This window comes from Myotis daubentonii, chromosome 2, assembly GCF_963259705.1.
Source record: "Myotis daubentonii chromosome 2, mMyoDau2.1, whole genome shotgun sequence".
Classification (NCBI taxonomy): Eukaryota; Metazoa; Chordata; class Mammalia; order Chiroptera; family Vespertilionidae; genus Myotis; species Myotis daubentonii.
In genome coordinates, this window is record NC_081841.1 from 189,651,221 (window position 1) to 189,668,652 (window position 17,432).

The 17,432-nt window shown below is 34.8% G+C and overlaps 1 protein-coding gene and 1 non-coding gene across 2 annotated transcripts in view; one reads left to right on the top strand and one right to left on the bottom strand.

The window, feature by feature from the left end:
• The first annotated feature begins 5,811 nt into the window (after window positions 1-5,811).
• MYO16 (myosin XVI) overlaps window positions 5,812-17,432 on the top strand; it is a 424,936-nt gene continuing 413,315 nt past the window's right edge. Inside the window, exon 1 of the mRNA XM_059685100.1 lies at window positions 5,812-6,069. Coding sequence (XP_059541083.1) covers window positions 5,844-6,069 — 226 coding nt within the window. The 5' untranslated portion in view covers window positions 5,812-5,843. The remainder of the gene's footprint in view (window positions 6,070-17,432) is intronic.
• Window positions 13,881-13,987, bottom strand: LOC132228886 (U6 spliceosomal RNA). Its single transcript, XR_009451495.1, has one exon. It is a non-coding gene; the product is annotated as a U6 spliceosomal RNA (small nuclear RNA).

A 17,432-nucleotide genomic window follows, 5' to 3' on the forward strand; every position in this document is an offset into this window, starting at 1 on the left:
TGTTCACTGAAAAGCTATTTATCATAATCAAATCACTTGTTATTAAATAAATATTGAAAGGGAAATATTAAATGTGGAGAGGTATGATCGATAAGTACAAAATAAATGTATTTTAGAGTATGCAGTAATTTTTGTCATTTATGTTTGTTTCATTTCCATTTTAATGAAAAAAATAAAACAATTTTACATTTTCTCATTAGAAAAGTATGCCCTAATAATTGCATGGAAACCCAAGAAATGGTACATACCACATAAATTAAAAAAATTAAAGACAGTCAAGAAGTGAGATAAAAATATGTTTGATTTTTTTAAAGAAGAATTTAAATTAAATTTATTTTTCTCTCTTTCAGAGAAGCATTTCAGTGCAGGATTATATGAAACAGGCATTTTTGGACTTAAATTCTGAGATATTTTAGGGCATAACATCTATATCTTTTGCAAATGCAATTTCTTTGTACTATTTTTTGCTCTATAAGAAGGATATGGACCTGCAGCTTGATTGCAAGGATGTTAAAATCTAGCCATTTTTAAAGACTTCAATGCTTAGAAAGATTTTTTTTAAGGCTCTGGGGGAGTATGTTGCAAGTGATTATACTCTTGTCTTTGAAAATCCTCACGCTTCCTTTGTTTCATTGTCATTGTATATACAGTAAAAAATAACTGTGGAAGCATGTATAACAATTGATTCTGAGAATAAAACTTCTGCCAGGAGAGTTGTTGGGTGTGTAGCTATTAGAGAGAGAGAGAGTGTATGTGTGTGTGTGTGTGTGTGCGCAGCATGCTAATTTCCTTCCTGAACAGCCACCTCTAGCCTCTTAAGAGTTCATAGCAAATATTTTTATAAAGTCGGATGAACAATATGTTGGCAGATACATTTTCCATTAACTAAAACTCTGTATGTATCTTTTTAAAACCCCTGTGATGCAGCCCCCTGTCTTACCCACACTTTTTTATTGTGGCAAAACACATTTATTAGTTATCCATTTTTAAATGTACAGTTCAATAGTATTAAACATATCACATTGTTTTGACACAGATCTCCATATCCTTTCTAACTTTAAAATCTGATACTCTCCTTAAACAACAACTCTCACTTTTTCTGTCCAGCCCTCTAGCAACCACAATTCTAAATTGTTTCTATGAATTTGACTAAGTAGATACCTCATATAAGTGGAATCATTCAGTATTTGTCTATTTGTTGCTGATTTATTTCATTTAGCATGTCCTCAGTGTTCATCTGTGTTATATCATGATAGGATTTCCTTCCTTTTTAAAATATAATAATATTCCATTGTAAAGGTATGTCTACACACCATTTTGTTTAACCAGTCATGCAGTGATGACATTTAGTTTCCTCCAACTCTTGGCCACTGTGAACTATGCTGCAGTGAACATAGGTGGGTAAATGATTCTTTGGGATCCTGTTTTCAGTTATTTTGGGTATGTACCTAGAAGTGGGATTTCTAGATCTTGAAGTAGTTCTATTTTTATTTTTTGGAAGAACTGTTTTCTATAGTGGTTGAAACATTTTACAATTCCACCAACAGTGCAAAAGGGTTCCCAGTACTTCTTACTTTCTGAGTGTTATTTTTTCCTGTAGTAGTCATTCTAATGGGTGTGAGGCGATGGCTTACTGCAGATTTAAGTTGCATTTCACTGATGACTAGTGATTTTGAGCATCTTTTTATGTACTTGGGCATTTGTATATCATCTTTAGAGAAACAACTATTCAATTCCTTTGCCCATTTTTAAATTTTGTTATTGCTATTTTTATTGTTGAGTTGTGAGAGTTTTTTATATATTTGGATACTAACCCCTTATCAGATATATGGTTTACAGATACTTTCTCCCATTCTATAGGTTGCCTTTTTACTCTGTTGACTGTGTTCTTTAATGTACAAAAGTTTTTTTAGTTAGTCCCATTTGTCTATTTATGCTTATTGCCTTGCTTTTGGTGTCTTATCCCAGAAATCATTACTAAGTCCAATGTCATGAAATATCTATTTTTTCATCGGTGAGTTTTATAGTCTTATGCCACATAATCTCACCTAGAAGGATGAATACATAATGCGGTTATTGAGAGACACTGGCAAACTGTTTCCTTGAATGGCTGTGCTAGTTTACATACCCACTATGAGGGTGAGGGATCCAGCTTCTCCACATCGTCACCAGTATTTGGTAATATCACTTATGTAATTTATTTTTTTAATCCTCACCTGAGGATATTTTTTCATTGCTTCTAGAGAATATGGAAGGGCGGGGATGGGGAGAGAAACATGGATGTGGCACTACTACAGCGTCATTTGTTGAAAAGACTATCCTCATTGACTTGCTTTTACACTTGTGTCACAAACGAGTTGGCTGTATTATATAGAGCTAATTCTAGGTTCTTTATTCTGTATCATTAATCTAAATGTCTATTCTTCTACCAATGCCAGGAACAGAAAGTATTGAAGAGATAATTGACAAAACATATTCATTTCCTTCAAAAATAAGTGAATGGATCATTTATAAAGTTGGTTTTTATTACTCCTAATCTTTTTCATTACATGCTAGATTATTTTGTATTTGTTTATTTTTAACTGCAAAAGTTTTTTAGAATTCATAGGTAGATGTGGGAGAGATACATCTTAAATTTAACTATATTTTTCCAATATTATAACACTTATTATCTTTGTCATTCAAATGAGTATGAGATCATATCTTTAATTTTTTCTATACACTAATGAGACTGCTTCTATTGTTAGGTTTGAAAATGTGGCTTTCTTCTGTGTGTGTATTGATTTGTGTTGAGCAAGATTCTGGACTATCAGTTCTAACAGCTGAGTCATAGAAGGTGTTGTTTTTTACATATGTCTAACACAGTATTTACAATGTTAACTAATTATTTTCCTCCTTCTACCCTTCTGGCCCTTATTTCTTTTACTTTCCCCCCTATGGTGACTAAAACATACATACTGAGGTAAGATAGAAGCCTTCCTTTCTAAATTTGAAGCAGAATTTAAAGAAGTGTCATACATTCATAGGTGTTCTGAAATAAGCCATTATTTCATACCATGAACGAATTGCACACTCCTGGGTTCATTTAGCTAATATTCCTGTAGACTACCTGTATGTGTAATTATAAATGAGATTGATCTGTAACTCCCTTTTTATAGTGATGTCCTCACTTGGTTTTGATAGCAAGTTTATGCTAATCTCCAAAATGAGTTGAGATCATTTTCATCTTAGTGCCCTAGTAATGAAGTTCAATAAGTTTTGACTAGACTGATTCAAAAGTATGTTTTCTATAACTTTGTTATATTTAGTGACTGTCTTATAGATTGACAGCAGCACATATACAAAGATAGCTTATCCACTAATAATTAGACAAAACAAGTTTCAGTACCCGATACATCAATGTTTAGACCATTTAAAATCAAAGAATGGGGAATTATTTAACATGGAAATCTATTAAAGATCAATCTTTTATCATGTATGGATTTGAAATGTAACAGCTTTAGCTTCTGATTTTCCAAACCAGAAGGGGATTAATTTATGAACTACTCTCTACGCTCCTTTTTGACAGCCTGAGTGGGTTGCTCAATGACTCATGCGTTATCACTGCACACTTCATAAACATTACTTCAGAGTTAAAAACTAGAGGACCGTTGTGTTTATAATTCCAGGTGCACAGGAGATTTGATTGTAAAAGCTGAAACAATAGGACTACCACCACTCATTTTCAGTGACTTGGAATACAGATAAGTTTTCAGTAATGATGTCTAAGACAAAAACTCAAAGAGAAAGATAAATTTGGCTACAATCAACTTTGAAATTGTCTACTGTAAAATCATCCTCCACGTTTGACTGTGTGCTACTCAGTACATGACACTGCAGTGTCATTGGTTTGACCTCTTTAGGATTTTCAGTGGTTCCAAAGATTCCCTCGGCACCTGCTGTCAACCCAGGGAAGTCATGGAAGTCCAAGTGTCTTGAGAATCCAAGTCAGTGAATCAAACGGTGCAATTTTCTAAACAGATTTGAAATTAGAAGATGTTTCCCATCCATTATTAATGAATTCTCACAATCTGCTTGTGGCAGTGATCATGGATTTTATCAAAGAAACATACATGGAGAAATTTGTTATCATTTCAGAATTGCTGTTGTCTCTTTGTGTTTAGGTCATTGGAAAGGGATAGTTTATTTGTGGTTATCTGGTACTCCTAACATCACTCTTACAAATACTTATTAAGAGTTTTATGAAAACATATGATGGTAAAATGTTGTCAAATGCTAAAAAACAACCAAAACGAAATTCTCCAAAGCTTAGTCTCTCCCCTCTCCCATATATATATTAAATACATGACTGTAGAGAACCTCTGTCTTTTATTTTTTTGAGCCTTTTTGGACTATTTACGACTGTCATAAAATCTCTTTGGTCTTAGACAAGTCACAGCCTCTCTCAACTTAGTTTACTTGCAACATAAGGATGGTCTTACCTGTTGGCTGTGAGAATAACACTTTGCAAAGCATCAAGTGAAACAGAAGTGGAAATAGCATCACAGCTTGCTGCTTTCAAAGGAATAGAGCACTTTTCCAAAGATGAGGTAGCACTATCCTAACTGTATATTTCCAGATATGGCATATGATGAACCACATCTTTATGCATGCCTGAAATTTACATCATAGATATGTCAAGAGAAGAACATATAAACACATATCTGAACCTGTATTTGTGAACCAGATTCTAGAACTTCCAGTGCTTTAACATTAATTTTCTGCCAATAGTAAAATTTTAATCAAGTGGTAAATATATGAGTTAGTACAATTCCATTACAGGTGTTTTGGGTGGAGTTTATAGGAAATAGCATCTGGAAAGAAAGTGAATATTTTCATTATCAGGACAGACTTGTTAATGAAAATATGAATAAGAAAAAGTATATAACAGCACCAATTATATTCATGATTTTGAGTTGCCAAGAGCAAAATCTCCATTCCATTGCTCCAAAGTATACTTAACCATTGTTAGGTTTCTTAGAAATGAATGTTTACCAATCACTAGGAAATGTGTTTATCAATAAATTGGTGAAAAATGATCATTGTGTCATATAAACAATGATAACATACCTATGTTCTATATAAACAATTTATAGCTTACATATAGTCTATTACATTAGAGTAGCAGAGTCATCAGGATATGCAAAACCAATTTTATTAGGTTGTGCTGAAAGACTTAGAATGGCTTTCTGCCAAAATGTATCACATAAAGTTTAATCAGCATATTCAGTTAGATGAAGGATCATAATGCAGTGGTAATACATTAAGGGCTTTGGTGTAGCTTTACAGAAATAAGAAAACACGGATTGTTAAGTATTAAATAAAACCACACCTCTATATCTAATTCTTTTAAAAGTTTTATTTTATTATCATGTAATCTTTGTTTCTTTTTATTGAATTTATTGGAATAACACTGGTTAACAAAATTACATAGGTTTCAGGTGCACAATTCCACAGCACATCATATGTACACTGTATTGTGTATTCACCACCCTAAATCAAGTATGTATCCATCATCCTTTATCCCTCCTATATCCTCCTCCACCTCCTCCACACCCGCTCTGCCAGGCAATCACCGTGCCATCTTAACTAAGATATTAACTCTAAAAAAAGAGGGGGAAAAATATATTAACTCTTTGTTTTTCTTCCAGAGGAATGAATAAGTTTCTGACTTGTGTGATGATAACAGGAAATCAAATATGTTCTGTAATCCTACTATATTTGTTGTAATAATGGGTCTAGACTTTTCCATTTCATTTCTTTCAGGTTGCTTTCAGCTATGTAATGTTTTCCGATCCCATGAAATGGAAATTGACCAGTGCTTGCTGGAGACCCTTCCCCTTGGCCAAAGGCAGCGGCTGGTGAAACGCATGCGCTGTGAACAAATCAAAGCCTACTATGAAAGAGAGAAGGCTTTTCAGAAGCAGGAAGGAGTCCTGAAAAAACTGAAGCATGGCAAGAACCAGAAAGTGCATTTTAACCTTGCTGACATGATTCAGGATGCAATTATCCACCATGATGACAAAGAAGGTACATGACATAAAAATGTTTTCTGATATGGTTTTCCTGTTGTTTGTTAGTTTGATGTTTTTTTTGTGGGGAGATGAAGGGTAGAATTTCTTTTAAATAATAGGGGCTTTCTTTTAACTGAGATATTCAAGAAAAAAATGATCTCGTCTATGAACATAAACATTCCAAGTCTCCTAATAAACATTTCAAAAATGAAAAATTTTGGTAAAATTGTGGTATATGTTTTTAAAGAATTACCTACCTAAAAAGCAATGATTTCCTTGCAGATTGCTCATTCCAATTGTTAACGAAACTTTTAAAAATGAAATTGTTTCCTTTAAAGATGAGATTGTTCAGTAAAATGTATTATTATCTCATTTATGAATAGACATAGTCATACAGTCAGTTCCTCCCAGACACTCAGGATATTGGAGTCTATTGGGTTATCCCTTAAAATTGACTGGCTTGTAGTATCAAATGTTATTAAGAATGTTAATCCAAGTTTCAGTTGTTTTTTATAAAACTATTAAGCTTCTTATCTTTCATGTGTTTTTGTTTATTAATTTTTTTGTTTTTAGAATATAATTTCCAAAGTTCTTTTTTTTAAATTAGTGTTTTTATTTTTGCTGTATAAATACCCTGAAGTGAGATTGCTGGACCATATGGCAGTGCTATTTTTAATTTTTTTCAAGAGAATTGATCTTAAATATAATAATATTACATGTAATAAACATTAATATTTCAAGAGAAAAAGGATTTTAAGTATAATATTGCCAAAACTGTACTAACATAGTATGATATCAGAAAAGTTGTAGGAAATATTAAAACTCTGCAAATAACAGGATTACTTCTATTATATATTCTAAAATATTTTTTTCCTCTGGCTCTATTTTTGTTCATCAGTTTATATTGTTCATTATATTCCACAAATGAGTGAGATCATGTGATATTTATCTTTCTCTGACTGGATTATTTCACTTAGCATGATGCTCTCCAGTTCCATCCATGCTGTTGCAAATGGTAGGAGTTCCTTCCTTTTTACAGCAGCGTAGTATTCCATTGTGTAGATGTATCACAGTTTTCTAACCCACTCATCTGCTGATGGGCACTTAGGCTGTTTCCAAATTCTTAGCTGTTGTGAATTGTGCAGCTATGAACATAGGAGTGCATATATACTTTTTGATTGGTGTTTCTGATTTCTTGGGATATATTTCTAGGAGTAGGATTATTGGGTCAAATGGGAGTTCCATTTTTAATATTTTGAGGAAACTTCACACTGTTCTCCATAGTGGCTGCACCAGTCTGCATTCCCACCAGCAGTGCACGAGGGTTCCTTTTTCTCTGCATCCTCACCAGCACCTGTTGTTTGTAGATTTGTTGATAGCCATTCTGACAGGTGTGAGATGGTACCTCATTGATGTTTTGATTTGCATCTTGTTTTGATTAGTGACTTTGAGCATGTTTTCAAAAGTCTCTCGGCCTCGTTTATGTCCTCTTTTGAAAAGTATCTATTTAGGTCCTTTGCCCATTTTTTGATTGGATTGTTTATCTTCCTTTTGTTAAATTGTGTGAGTTCACTGCAAATTTGGGAGATTAAACCCTTATTGAATATAACATTGGCAAATATGTTCTCCCATGGAGTGGGCTTTCTTATTGTTTTGTTGATGGTTTCTTTTGCTGTGCAGAAGCTTTTTATTTTAATGTAGTCCCATTTGTTTATTTTCCCTTTAGTTTCCCTTGCTCTAGGAGCTGTACTGGTGAAGATATTTCTATGACATATGTCTGATATTTTGCTGCCTATGGATTCTTCTAAGATTTTTATGGTTTGCTGTCTTATGTTTAGTTCCTTTATCCATTTTGACTTTATTTTTGTGTATGGTGTGAGTTGGTGATCTAGTTTCTTTTTTTTTTTTTGCATGCATCTTTCCAATTTTCCCAACACCATTTATTGAAGAGACTATCTTTTCTTCATTATATGCTCTTGCCTCCTTTGTCAAATATTAATTGAGCATATTGGCTTGGGTAGATTTCTGGGTTCTCTGTTCTGTTCCATTGGTCTATATGTCTGTTCTTATGCCAGTACCAGGCAATTTTGAGAACAGTGGCTTTGTAATATAGGTTGATATCTGGTATTGTGAACCCTCCAACTTTGTTCTTCTTTCTCAGGATTGCTGCAGCTATTCAGGGTCTTTTTTTCATTCCAGGTGAATTTTTGGAGAGTTTGTTCTAGGTCTGTGAAATATTCGATTGGTATCTTAATGGGGATTGTATTGAATCTATAGATTGCTTTGGGTAGTATGGACATATAATGATGTTGATTCTACCAATCCGTGAACATGGTATGTTCTTCCATCTGTTTCTGTCTTCCTCTATCTCTTTTTTCAATGTCCTGTAGTTTTCCAAGTATAAGTGTTTTACCTCCTTAGTTAAGTTTATTCCTAGGTATCTTAATTTTTTTAGTGCAATGGTAAATGGGATTGTTTTTTTAGTTTCTCTATCTGTGAGTTCATTTTTTGGTGTATAAAAAAGCCATACATTTCTGAGTGTTAATTTTGTATCCTGCTACATTATCGAATTCATTCATTAAGTCTAGTAATTTTTTGGTGAAGTCTTTGTGGTTTTCTATGTACAGTATCATGTCATCTGTGAATAATGACAGTTTTACTTCTTTTTCAGTTTGGATACCTTTTACTTCTTCTTCTTTTCTGATAGCTGTGGCTAGCACTTCCATTACTATGTTGAACAGGAGTGATGAATGTGGGCATCCCTGTCTTGTTCTGTTCTTAGGGGAAATGAATTTAGTTTTTACCCATTGAGTATGATGTTGGCTGTAGGTTTGTCATATATGGCCTTTATCATGTTGAGATATGCTCCCTATATTCCAATTTTGCTAAAAGTTTTTATCAAATATGAGTGTTGGATTTTGTCCAATGCTTTGTCTGCATCTATTGATATGATCATGTGATTTTTGTCTTTCAATTTGTTTATGTGATGTAGCACCTTTATTGATTTGTGAATATTGTATCAGCCTTCCATCCCTAGAATAAATCATACTTGATCATGGTGTATGAACTTTTTAATATATTGCTGGATGTGATTTGGTAATATTTTGTTGAGGATTTTAGCATCTAAGTTCATCAGGGATATTGGCCTATAATTCTCTTTCTTTGTATTGTCTTTATCTAGTTTTTGGGATTAGGATAATGTTGGCCTCATAAAAGAGTTTGGAAGTGCTCCTTCCTCTTGAATTTTCTGAAATAGTTTGAGGAATATAGGTGTTAGTTCTTCTTTGAATGTTTGGAAAAACTCCCCTGTGAAGCCGTCCAGACCCAGGCTTTTGTTTGGTGGGAGTTTTATGATTACTGCTTCTATTTCATAGGTTGTAATTGGCCTATTCAGGTTTTTTGATTCTTCCTGATGCAGTTTTGGGAGATTGTATTTTTCTAGGAGTTTTTCTATTTCATCCACATTGTCCAGTTTGTTGGGATGTAGTTGTTCATAGTATTTTCTTACAATCCTTTGTATTTCTGTGGTGTCCGTGGTTATTTTTCCACTTACATTTCTGATTTTATTCATTTGTGTCCTCTCTCTTTGTTTCTTCATAAGTCTGGCTAATGGTTTATCAATTTTGTTTAGCCTTTCAAAGAATCAGCTCTTGGTTTCATTGATTTTTTTGTATTTTTTTTTTTAGTCTCTATGTTATTTATTTCTGCTCTAATCTTTATTATTTCCTTCCTTCTACTTACTCTGGGATTTTCTTGTTGTTCTCATTCTAGTTCTTTAAGTTGTAGGGTTAAATAGTTTATTGCTGATTTTTCTTGTTTTCTTAGGTATGCCTGCAGTGCTATCAACTTCCCTCTCAGGACTGCTTTTGCTGTGTCCCAGAGATTTGGGGTTGTTGTGTGTTCATTTTCATGTGTTTCCAGGAAGTTTTTTATTTCTTTCTTGATCTCATTGATAAACTATTCATTGTTTAATAACATGCTATTTAGCCTCCATCTGTTTGAATGTTTTTGGGTGTTTTTACTATAGTTGATTTCTAATTTCATTCTGCTGTGATCTGAGAAGATTCTTGATATGATTTCAATCTTCTTGAACTTGTAGAGACTTGTTTTGTGTCCTAACATGTGGTTTATCTTTGTGAATGATCCATGTGCACTTGAGAAGATTGTATATTCTGCTGTGTTGGGGTGAAATGTTCCATAAATGTCTATTAAATCCATCTGATCAAGTGTGTCCTTTAAAGTCTCTGTTTCCTTATTAAGTTTTTTTCTGGAAGATCTGTCCAGTGAAGTCAGAGTGGTGGTAAATTCCCCTACTATGACTGTATTGTTGTCAATCTCTCCATCTAAGTCCTCTAGAAGTGTTTTTATATATTTAGGTGCACTTATATTGGGTGCATATATATTTACCAGGGTTATATCCTCTTGTTGGATCGATCCCTTTAGTATTCTGTAGTGACCTTTGTTGTCTCTTATGATGGCCTTTATTATAAAGTCTATTTTGTTGGATATGAGTATTGCTACTTCAGCTTTTTTTTCTTTTCCATTTGCATGGAAAATTTTTTTCCATCTCTTCACTTTCCTCCTGTGTGTGTCTTTTGTTTTGAGGTGGGTCTCTTGTAGACAGCATATAGTTGGGTCATGTTTTTGTATCCATTCAGCTACCCTACACCTTTTGATTGGAACATTTAATCCATTTACATTTAGGGTTATTGACAGGTACTTACTTATAGCCATTTTAATTCTGTATGGCTCTGTTTCTCTCTCTGTTTCTTCTCAGCAATCCCTTACAGCAATCCCTTTAGAATTTCTTGTAATGCTGACTTGGTGGTGATGAGCTCCTTTAGCCTTTTTTTGTCTGGGAAGCTCTTTATTTGACCGTCTATTTTGAATGATAACCTTGCTGGATATAGTAATATTGGTCTGAGATCCTTGCTTTCCATTACCTTGAGTACGTTATGCCATTCCCTTCTGGCCTGTAGAGTTTCTGATGAGAAATCAGGTGTCAGCCTTATGGGAACTCCTTTGTAGGTAACAGTTTTCTTTTCTCTTGCTGCCTTTAAGATTCTCTCTTTGACATTTTAATTATGGTGTATGTGGGTGTGGGTCTGTTTGGGTTCTTCTTGTTTGGGGTTCTCTGTGCCTCCTAAATTTGTGTGACTTTTTCCTTTACCAGGTTAGGGAAGTTTTCTGCCAGTATTTCTTCAAACACCTTCTCTATTCCTTTCTCCCTTTCTGCCTCTTCTGGCACACCTGCTATTCTAATATTGTTACATTTCACATTGCTCCACATCTCCCTTAAGCTGTACTCCTGTTTTTTAAATTGTTTTTTCTTTTTGGTTCTCTGATTGAGTGATATTTTCAACTGTGTCTTCTAATTCACTAATTCGATCCTCAGCTTCCCCTAATTTGCTGTGTGTTCCTTCCAATGTGTTCTTTATTTGTGTTATGTCGTTCTTTATCTCAGACTGTTCTTTTTTTATAGTTACTATATCTTTTTTCTTACTATTGAGTATTTTTATCATCATTACTCTGAACTCTGTTTCAGATAACTTTTTATCTCTGCTTCATTTATCTCTTCTTCTGGAGAATTCTCTAGTTCTTTCATTTGAGGTTTGTTACTTTGTCTCCTCATTTTGGTTGTCTGGGTTTGTGACTATGTTTTAGGTAGATCCTCGACACTTCTCAATCTCTAGTGTAGGACCTAATTTCCAAAGTTCTAATGTGTGAGAAACTTTTCAGCTGTTGGTATAAATATATAAGGCTTTTAGGAAGCAAATAGAAATTAATTTATCTTGGTTGGCCCTAAAACTAGTGGTTGAATTAATCCAAAACAGGCATGCAAAGAGTATAGCTCCACAATCCATTAACCACATTTCAAAGTCAACTCTCTGAAAACAGTTGTTTTGGGGTTTTGTTTTGGTAATTCATTTAGTAGCAAAACTCTTGCTGAGCTACTTATATTTTTTAACCTGTTTAATCTGGAAAATAATAAATTTAGTAAAATACATGGTTCCGAAACTTTCAAATAGGGATCACTGTTCTGTAACTAAGAAAACTGAGCACATTACATACAATAATAGCTATAGTAAGAAGACTAAAGTCCTTTTCATGGTTTTGTGTGGGCTGGTTAGTCAAACTAGAATACTCTGGGAAGTTCTGAAAAAAAAAAATACAATGACAGTGGCAGAGAATCTTTGAGTGGGAAAATACCTACAGATCATCTAGTCCAGGGGTGGAGAACATCTGGCCCTTGGGTATATAAGGCCTGCGTAATCATTTGGTCTGGCCTTGCCAAGGCATTAGGGGTGAGTTAATTATATATTTGACCAAATATAGCAGGCTAATTTTTAAGTTGCTAATATTGTATGGCCCTCAAATAATGTTATAAATATCCTTGGCAGAGAAAAGGTTCCTCACCCCTGATAGTCCAATGCTCTTATTTTGCACATGAAGGAATTGTCCCAGAGCCCTCCTACCACTCATTTTATCATTCTCTTCTCACTTGAAACTTTTCATCGAATGGCCATCTGCTCTGTGAAGCTATAAGCACATGGAGGGGCTGGGACATTGTCAGTCAGGTTCAACACATCCTACTGCTCATCCCAGTACCTTCCAGTGGTATTAGAAAGGAAGATGTTTGTTCAAGGCCATGAGGCAGTAGTTGTGGGACCAAATCTAGGTTAGAATGCAGGCAGATTGGAGCCTTATATTGATTTAAAAGTAATGAAACAACAAAAACATTACTTGCAAATTTATAACATCTCTAGTGTAAAATATTTACAGGGCAAAATAATGCCTAAGGTAAGGCTAAAAAGAAATGAAAAGAGTAGAATAATAAATATAGAGACCGAGAAGAAACTATTTTATATAAGTAATGCTATAATGCAGCGGTTCTCAACCTGTGGGTCGCGACCCCTTTGGAGGTCAAACGACCCTTTCACAGGGGTCGCCTAAGCTCATCCTGCATATCAAGATATTTACATTATGATTCATAACAGTAGCAACATTACAGCTATGAAGTAGCAACAAAAATGATTTTATGGTTAGGTCACAACATGAGGAACTGTATTTGAAGGGCCAGGAGGTTGAGAACCAGTGCTATAATGTTTCCCAAAATATTATAATATTTGGGAAAACAGTGAAGTCATGATTAATTTTGAGTTGGATTTTATTGAAGAAATTACTTTATGTGTGCGTCTTTGTTTTTTGAATTTCAATGAAGAGAAAGAATGGGACAGAAAGGGTCCACATTTTGTTTGGTGTAACCACCAACATAAAGTAATTCAAAATAATAGGGACGATAGGAAGCAGGAGAAAACCACACACACACACACACACACACACACACACACACACACACACTATACTTTGTACTCTTGCTAATTACTATACTAAATTCTTCTTATACACTACATTGTGTATTCTTTATGACAGAAGTAACACAAAATATTCTGAAGATTATTAGAAAAGAATCCCTCAGAAAGACAATTTATATAATTTTATTACTCCCAGGATATAGTTTTATAAACTAATGGAAGAAAAATTGTGTTCAATAACTGAGGTCAACATTAGCATCAATGATGAAATAGTTGAATGACTTTTCTTCATTCAGCAAAAGAGTTTGAATTTCTAATCAATTATTAAAATTTTAAGTACATTATTGCAATGTAAATTAAAATGTTTGTCCAAAGAGAAGTCTTAGTTCTGGCTTCCATAAAAAGTACTATAGACTTGGTGGCTTAAGCAACAGACATTTATTTCTCACAGTTCTGGAGGTTGGACAGCCCAAGATCAACATGCCACCGGATTTGGTTCTTTTTCTTTTTTTTTAATTTGGAATGCTTCATGAATTTGGGTATCATCCTTGTGCAGGGGCCATGCTAATCTTCTCTGTATCCTTCCAATTTTCCTATATGTGCCACTGAGGTGAGCGCAAGGTTTGGTTCTTAACAGCACTTTTTCGACTTTGAAGATGACTACCTTCTCACTGAATCCCACATGGTGAAGAGAGAAAGCTCTGGTCTCTCTTTCTCTTCTTGTAAAGGTACTAACGTTATCATGGAGGTTCATCCTCATGATTTCATCCGACCCCAGTTACCTCCCAAGGCCCCAACTTCTAATATCATCACATTGGGTTAGAACTTCAATATATCAATTTGTGAAGGACAGATTCATAACAGATGGGATATTCATGCTGTACTTGAAACTGACCCACATGTGAAATAATAGTCACTTCTATTTCTTCTTTTGAGTCTTTTATCAAACTTGGAAACTCTCACATCAATGATATATCTTCTGTATCAGAGGGAAAATATTAATTTCTTGTAAATTTAAGAAACTAAATTTCATTGAAAATGTAAGCAATCTCTTTGGAGGCATTATAACCTGTCTTGCATATGTTTACTTCTCTAGAACTGTATTTAGGAAAAAGTTTACATTAAGTCATGGTAGTTATATTTTCATTTATCTTTAAGCTACTCAAATAGTTATAGGTACACATTTATATAATCGAGACAGTAAAATAATATTGCCACAGGACAAATCCTTTTCATTTAAGTAATTATTTAAAAAAATTTTTCAGATTGTGTATTTTTGTAAATTAAAAACAATCACTTACTTCCAATTACTTTTATTGGCTTACTGAGTATAAATAGTCAAATACACTATTTCAGAAGATGACATGATAAGGTTTATAGCATGTCATTTAGAAGCAATTCAGGATTTTTGTTTAACTTTATAAAAGTTGCATATTTGTAAGTGTAAATTTAGTATCTTTGATGCTTTATTGTTTTTTTTCTGGGAGATGACATTTTTGTGTATAATGTGTCATTTTAATATACTGCATGAATGTAAAATGTGTTCAATTTTTTTCTATCTTATGGGGAAATTTGTTCCATATTTTATTTTAGAGCTTTTAATTCAACTCTCTGTGAGTCATATCATGTAAAAGAAAAAGAGAGGGAGAAAGGCGCGAGAGAGAGAGAGAGAGAGAGAGAGAAGAGGAGAAGAGATGGAGACACTGACTGACTGGGAGAGTTAAAGAGACAGAAAGGAACTATATGTATACAAATATTAAATGGGAATGCAGTTTCCTCTGTTAGAAGTGCTATTCCCAAATATCAGTCATTTTCAGTAATTAGTCCATATATGTTTATTAAAAGTATTACAAATGACAATGGAGTGACTTCATTATTATTTTATTATCTGGCACTTTGGAGGCATATTCAGCCTTGTCTGTATTTCCAGCAGTCGCCAACCAGTGGTGTGCGGACCACTGGTGGTCCATGAGGTCCGAAAGGTTGGCGACTGTTGCTAGTAGTCACTTAATTCCTCTGATAATCATATATTACTGCATGTGATAGGATATTCTCCCCATCATAAGAGTGAGAGTATTGAACCTTAGAACTCATTACAGGTAATCTCTTTAGTCCACCTGCATTTGGAAACCATGATTTTGTCCACAACATCATATTGTCCCTCAAGTTAATGACTTTTTAAAAAAAATCCTTTTTATTGAGTCATGATTGACATGTAAACAGCTGTACACATTCACTGTGCACAAATTGATGAGTTTGGAGATAAGCATGCACTTGGGAAGCCATCGCTAGAATCAAGGTCATAACTACCCATCACCTCAGAAAGGTTCCTTCTGCCCTTTTAATTTTTTAAAATTAAATTATTTTTTATTTGTGGAAACAGCATTTAACATGTCACCTTTCAAGCTGATTTCTGATGGGAAATGAACTAAACCATTGACTCCATAAGTTGATTTGCTTCCACGGCCATTTGCCTTTATTTCTTCCTCTTACCTAGTTGAACTCATTGCCCACTGTCAAGGGAGTTGCCAAAGGCAGGAGCTGATATTCTTTATGCTCTCATCTTTTCCCTACTCTTTCACTGATTAGCACCCCCCACCTCCTCCCCCCATCTCTTTTTTTGCAATTTAAAGGAATTTACTTGTTAACCAATTGTACTCCATAAGTGTCTATAGACTCAAGCAGCTGACCTTTTTAAATTAAATTCAAAATATTGTGGCAGTTAACTGGTTAAATTCTAGGCCATAGATTTTCTGAGGGACTGTTTCAACCACACAAAGAACTTGTAAGTTGCCGGGAGCCGGTCCATCCTTGCTGTTTCAAGGGACCTGGCATATATGGCATACGGTTCTTAATATGTTTGCTCACCTTCTTGGCGCTGTGTTTTAACCAAGGTCACCTCTCCGAGGAAGGTTGAATCCCCAGGTAGGGATTTTCCCCTGAAGTTAGGGAGGGAATAAAACCTCTTAACTAAGTGCCAGGCGGGTAATTAATCATTTTAACTACGAACAATCATGCTTAAGCTACATAATCTTTACTCCCTGGAATGGAGATAAGAAATGCCCTAACCTTTGTAATAGAGATTGATAGGATTGAATCAACTGGTATAAATACAGATGCAACAAGACAACAACAGACAGAATTCAGAAGACAGATCCTAGACAGAACTTAGAACACAGAACTCAGGAGACAGGACTTAGAAGAGAGAACCTACAGAGAGAACCTACACAGAACCTACAGACAGAAGAACTTCGCTGGAGAGAACATGGCAAAAGATCCTGGACTGAACCTGACTACAGAAATTGGCAAGAGAACCTGACTAGAACCTGGTGACCGAACCTGGCTGGAGATCTCAGACAGAACTTGGCTGGAGAAACTGGCTACAGAACCTGGCTGGAGACCCTGACAAAAGAACCTGGCTATGATGATCAACTCAACGCTGTCTCCGTGTCATTCCTTCTTCGCTGACTCCGTCTACACCTTTGGGGACCCCTGGACCTGCTGGGGTTGGACCCCGGCAGTAAGTGAGGCTGTAGACCTGTGGTTATAGACCTATCAAACTTCATGTATATCTCCATTGTAACCTAATATTCTAAGTAGTCTCTTAGGAAAAAGGAAAATTCAAATTACAGCAATGCTAGATTGTCTCCCTCTCCTACCTCTCAGAACTCTGGTCCCAGTTTTGTGGGAGGACTAGGGTCCCAGGCCCATGGTCTAAGGCCCTGACCCTAACTCTCTTCTTTGTCTACCTATCCGCTCAGGAAAGCCTCACCTTTTCCCCTTGCATTCCCTTCCTCCCACTCCTGTGATTCCCAAATTGTATTCAGACTTTTCTCCTGAGTTCTAGACCCCACCTTTGTGATGGCCTTACATTTTAAACTTATCATGTTCAAAATTGAATATCTACCATCATCTCCTTCACATCAAAATTCCCTTCTATTCTCTTTCAGTTAATATCACAATCACTTCCCCAGACTTATAGCCCTGAAATCTTGATGTCATATTGATTTAAGTGCACATTTGTAAAGTGTTGATGATTGTAGTTCCTGGAATAATTTACAGG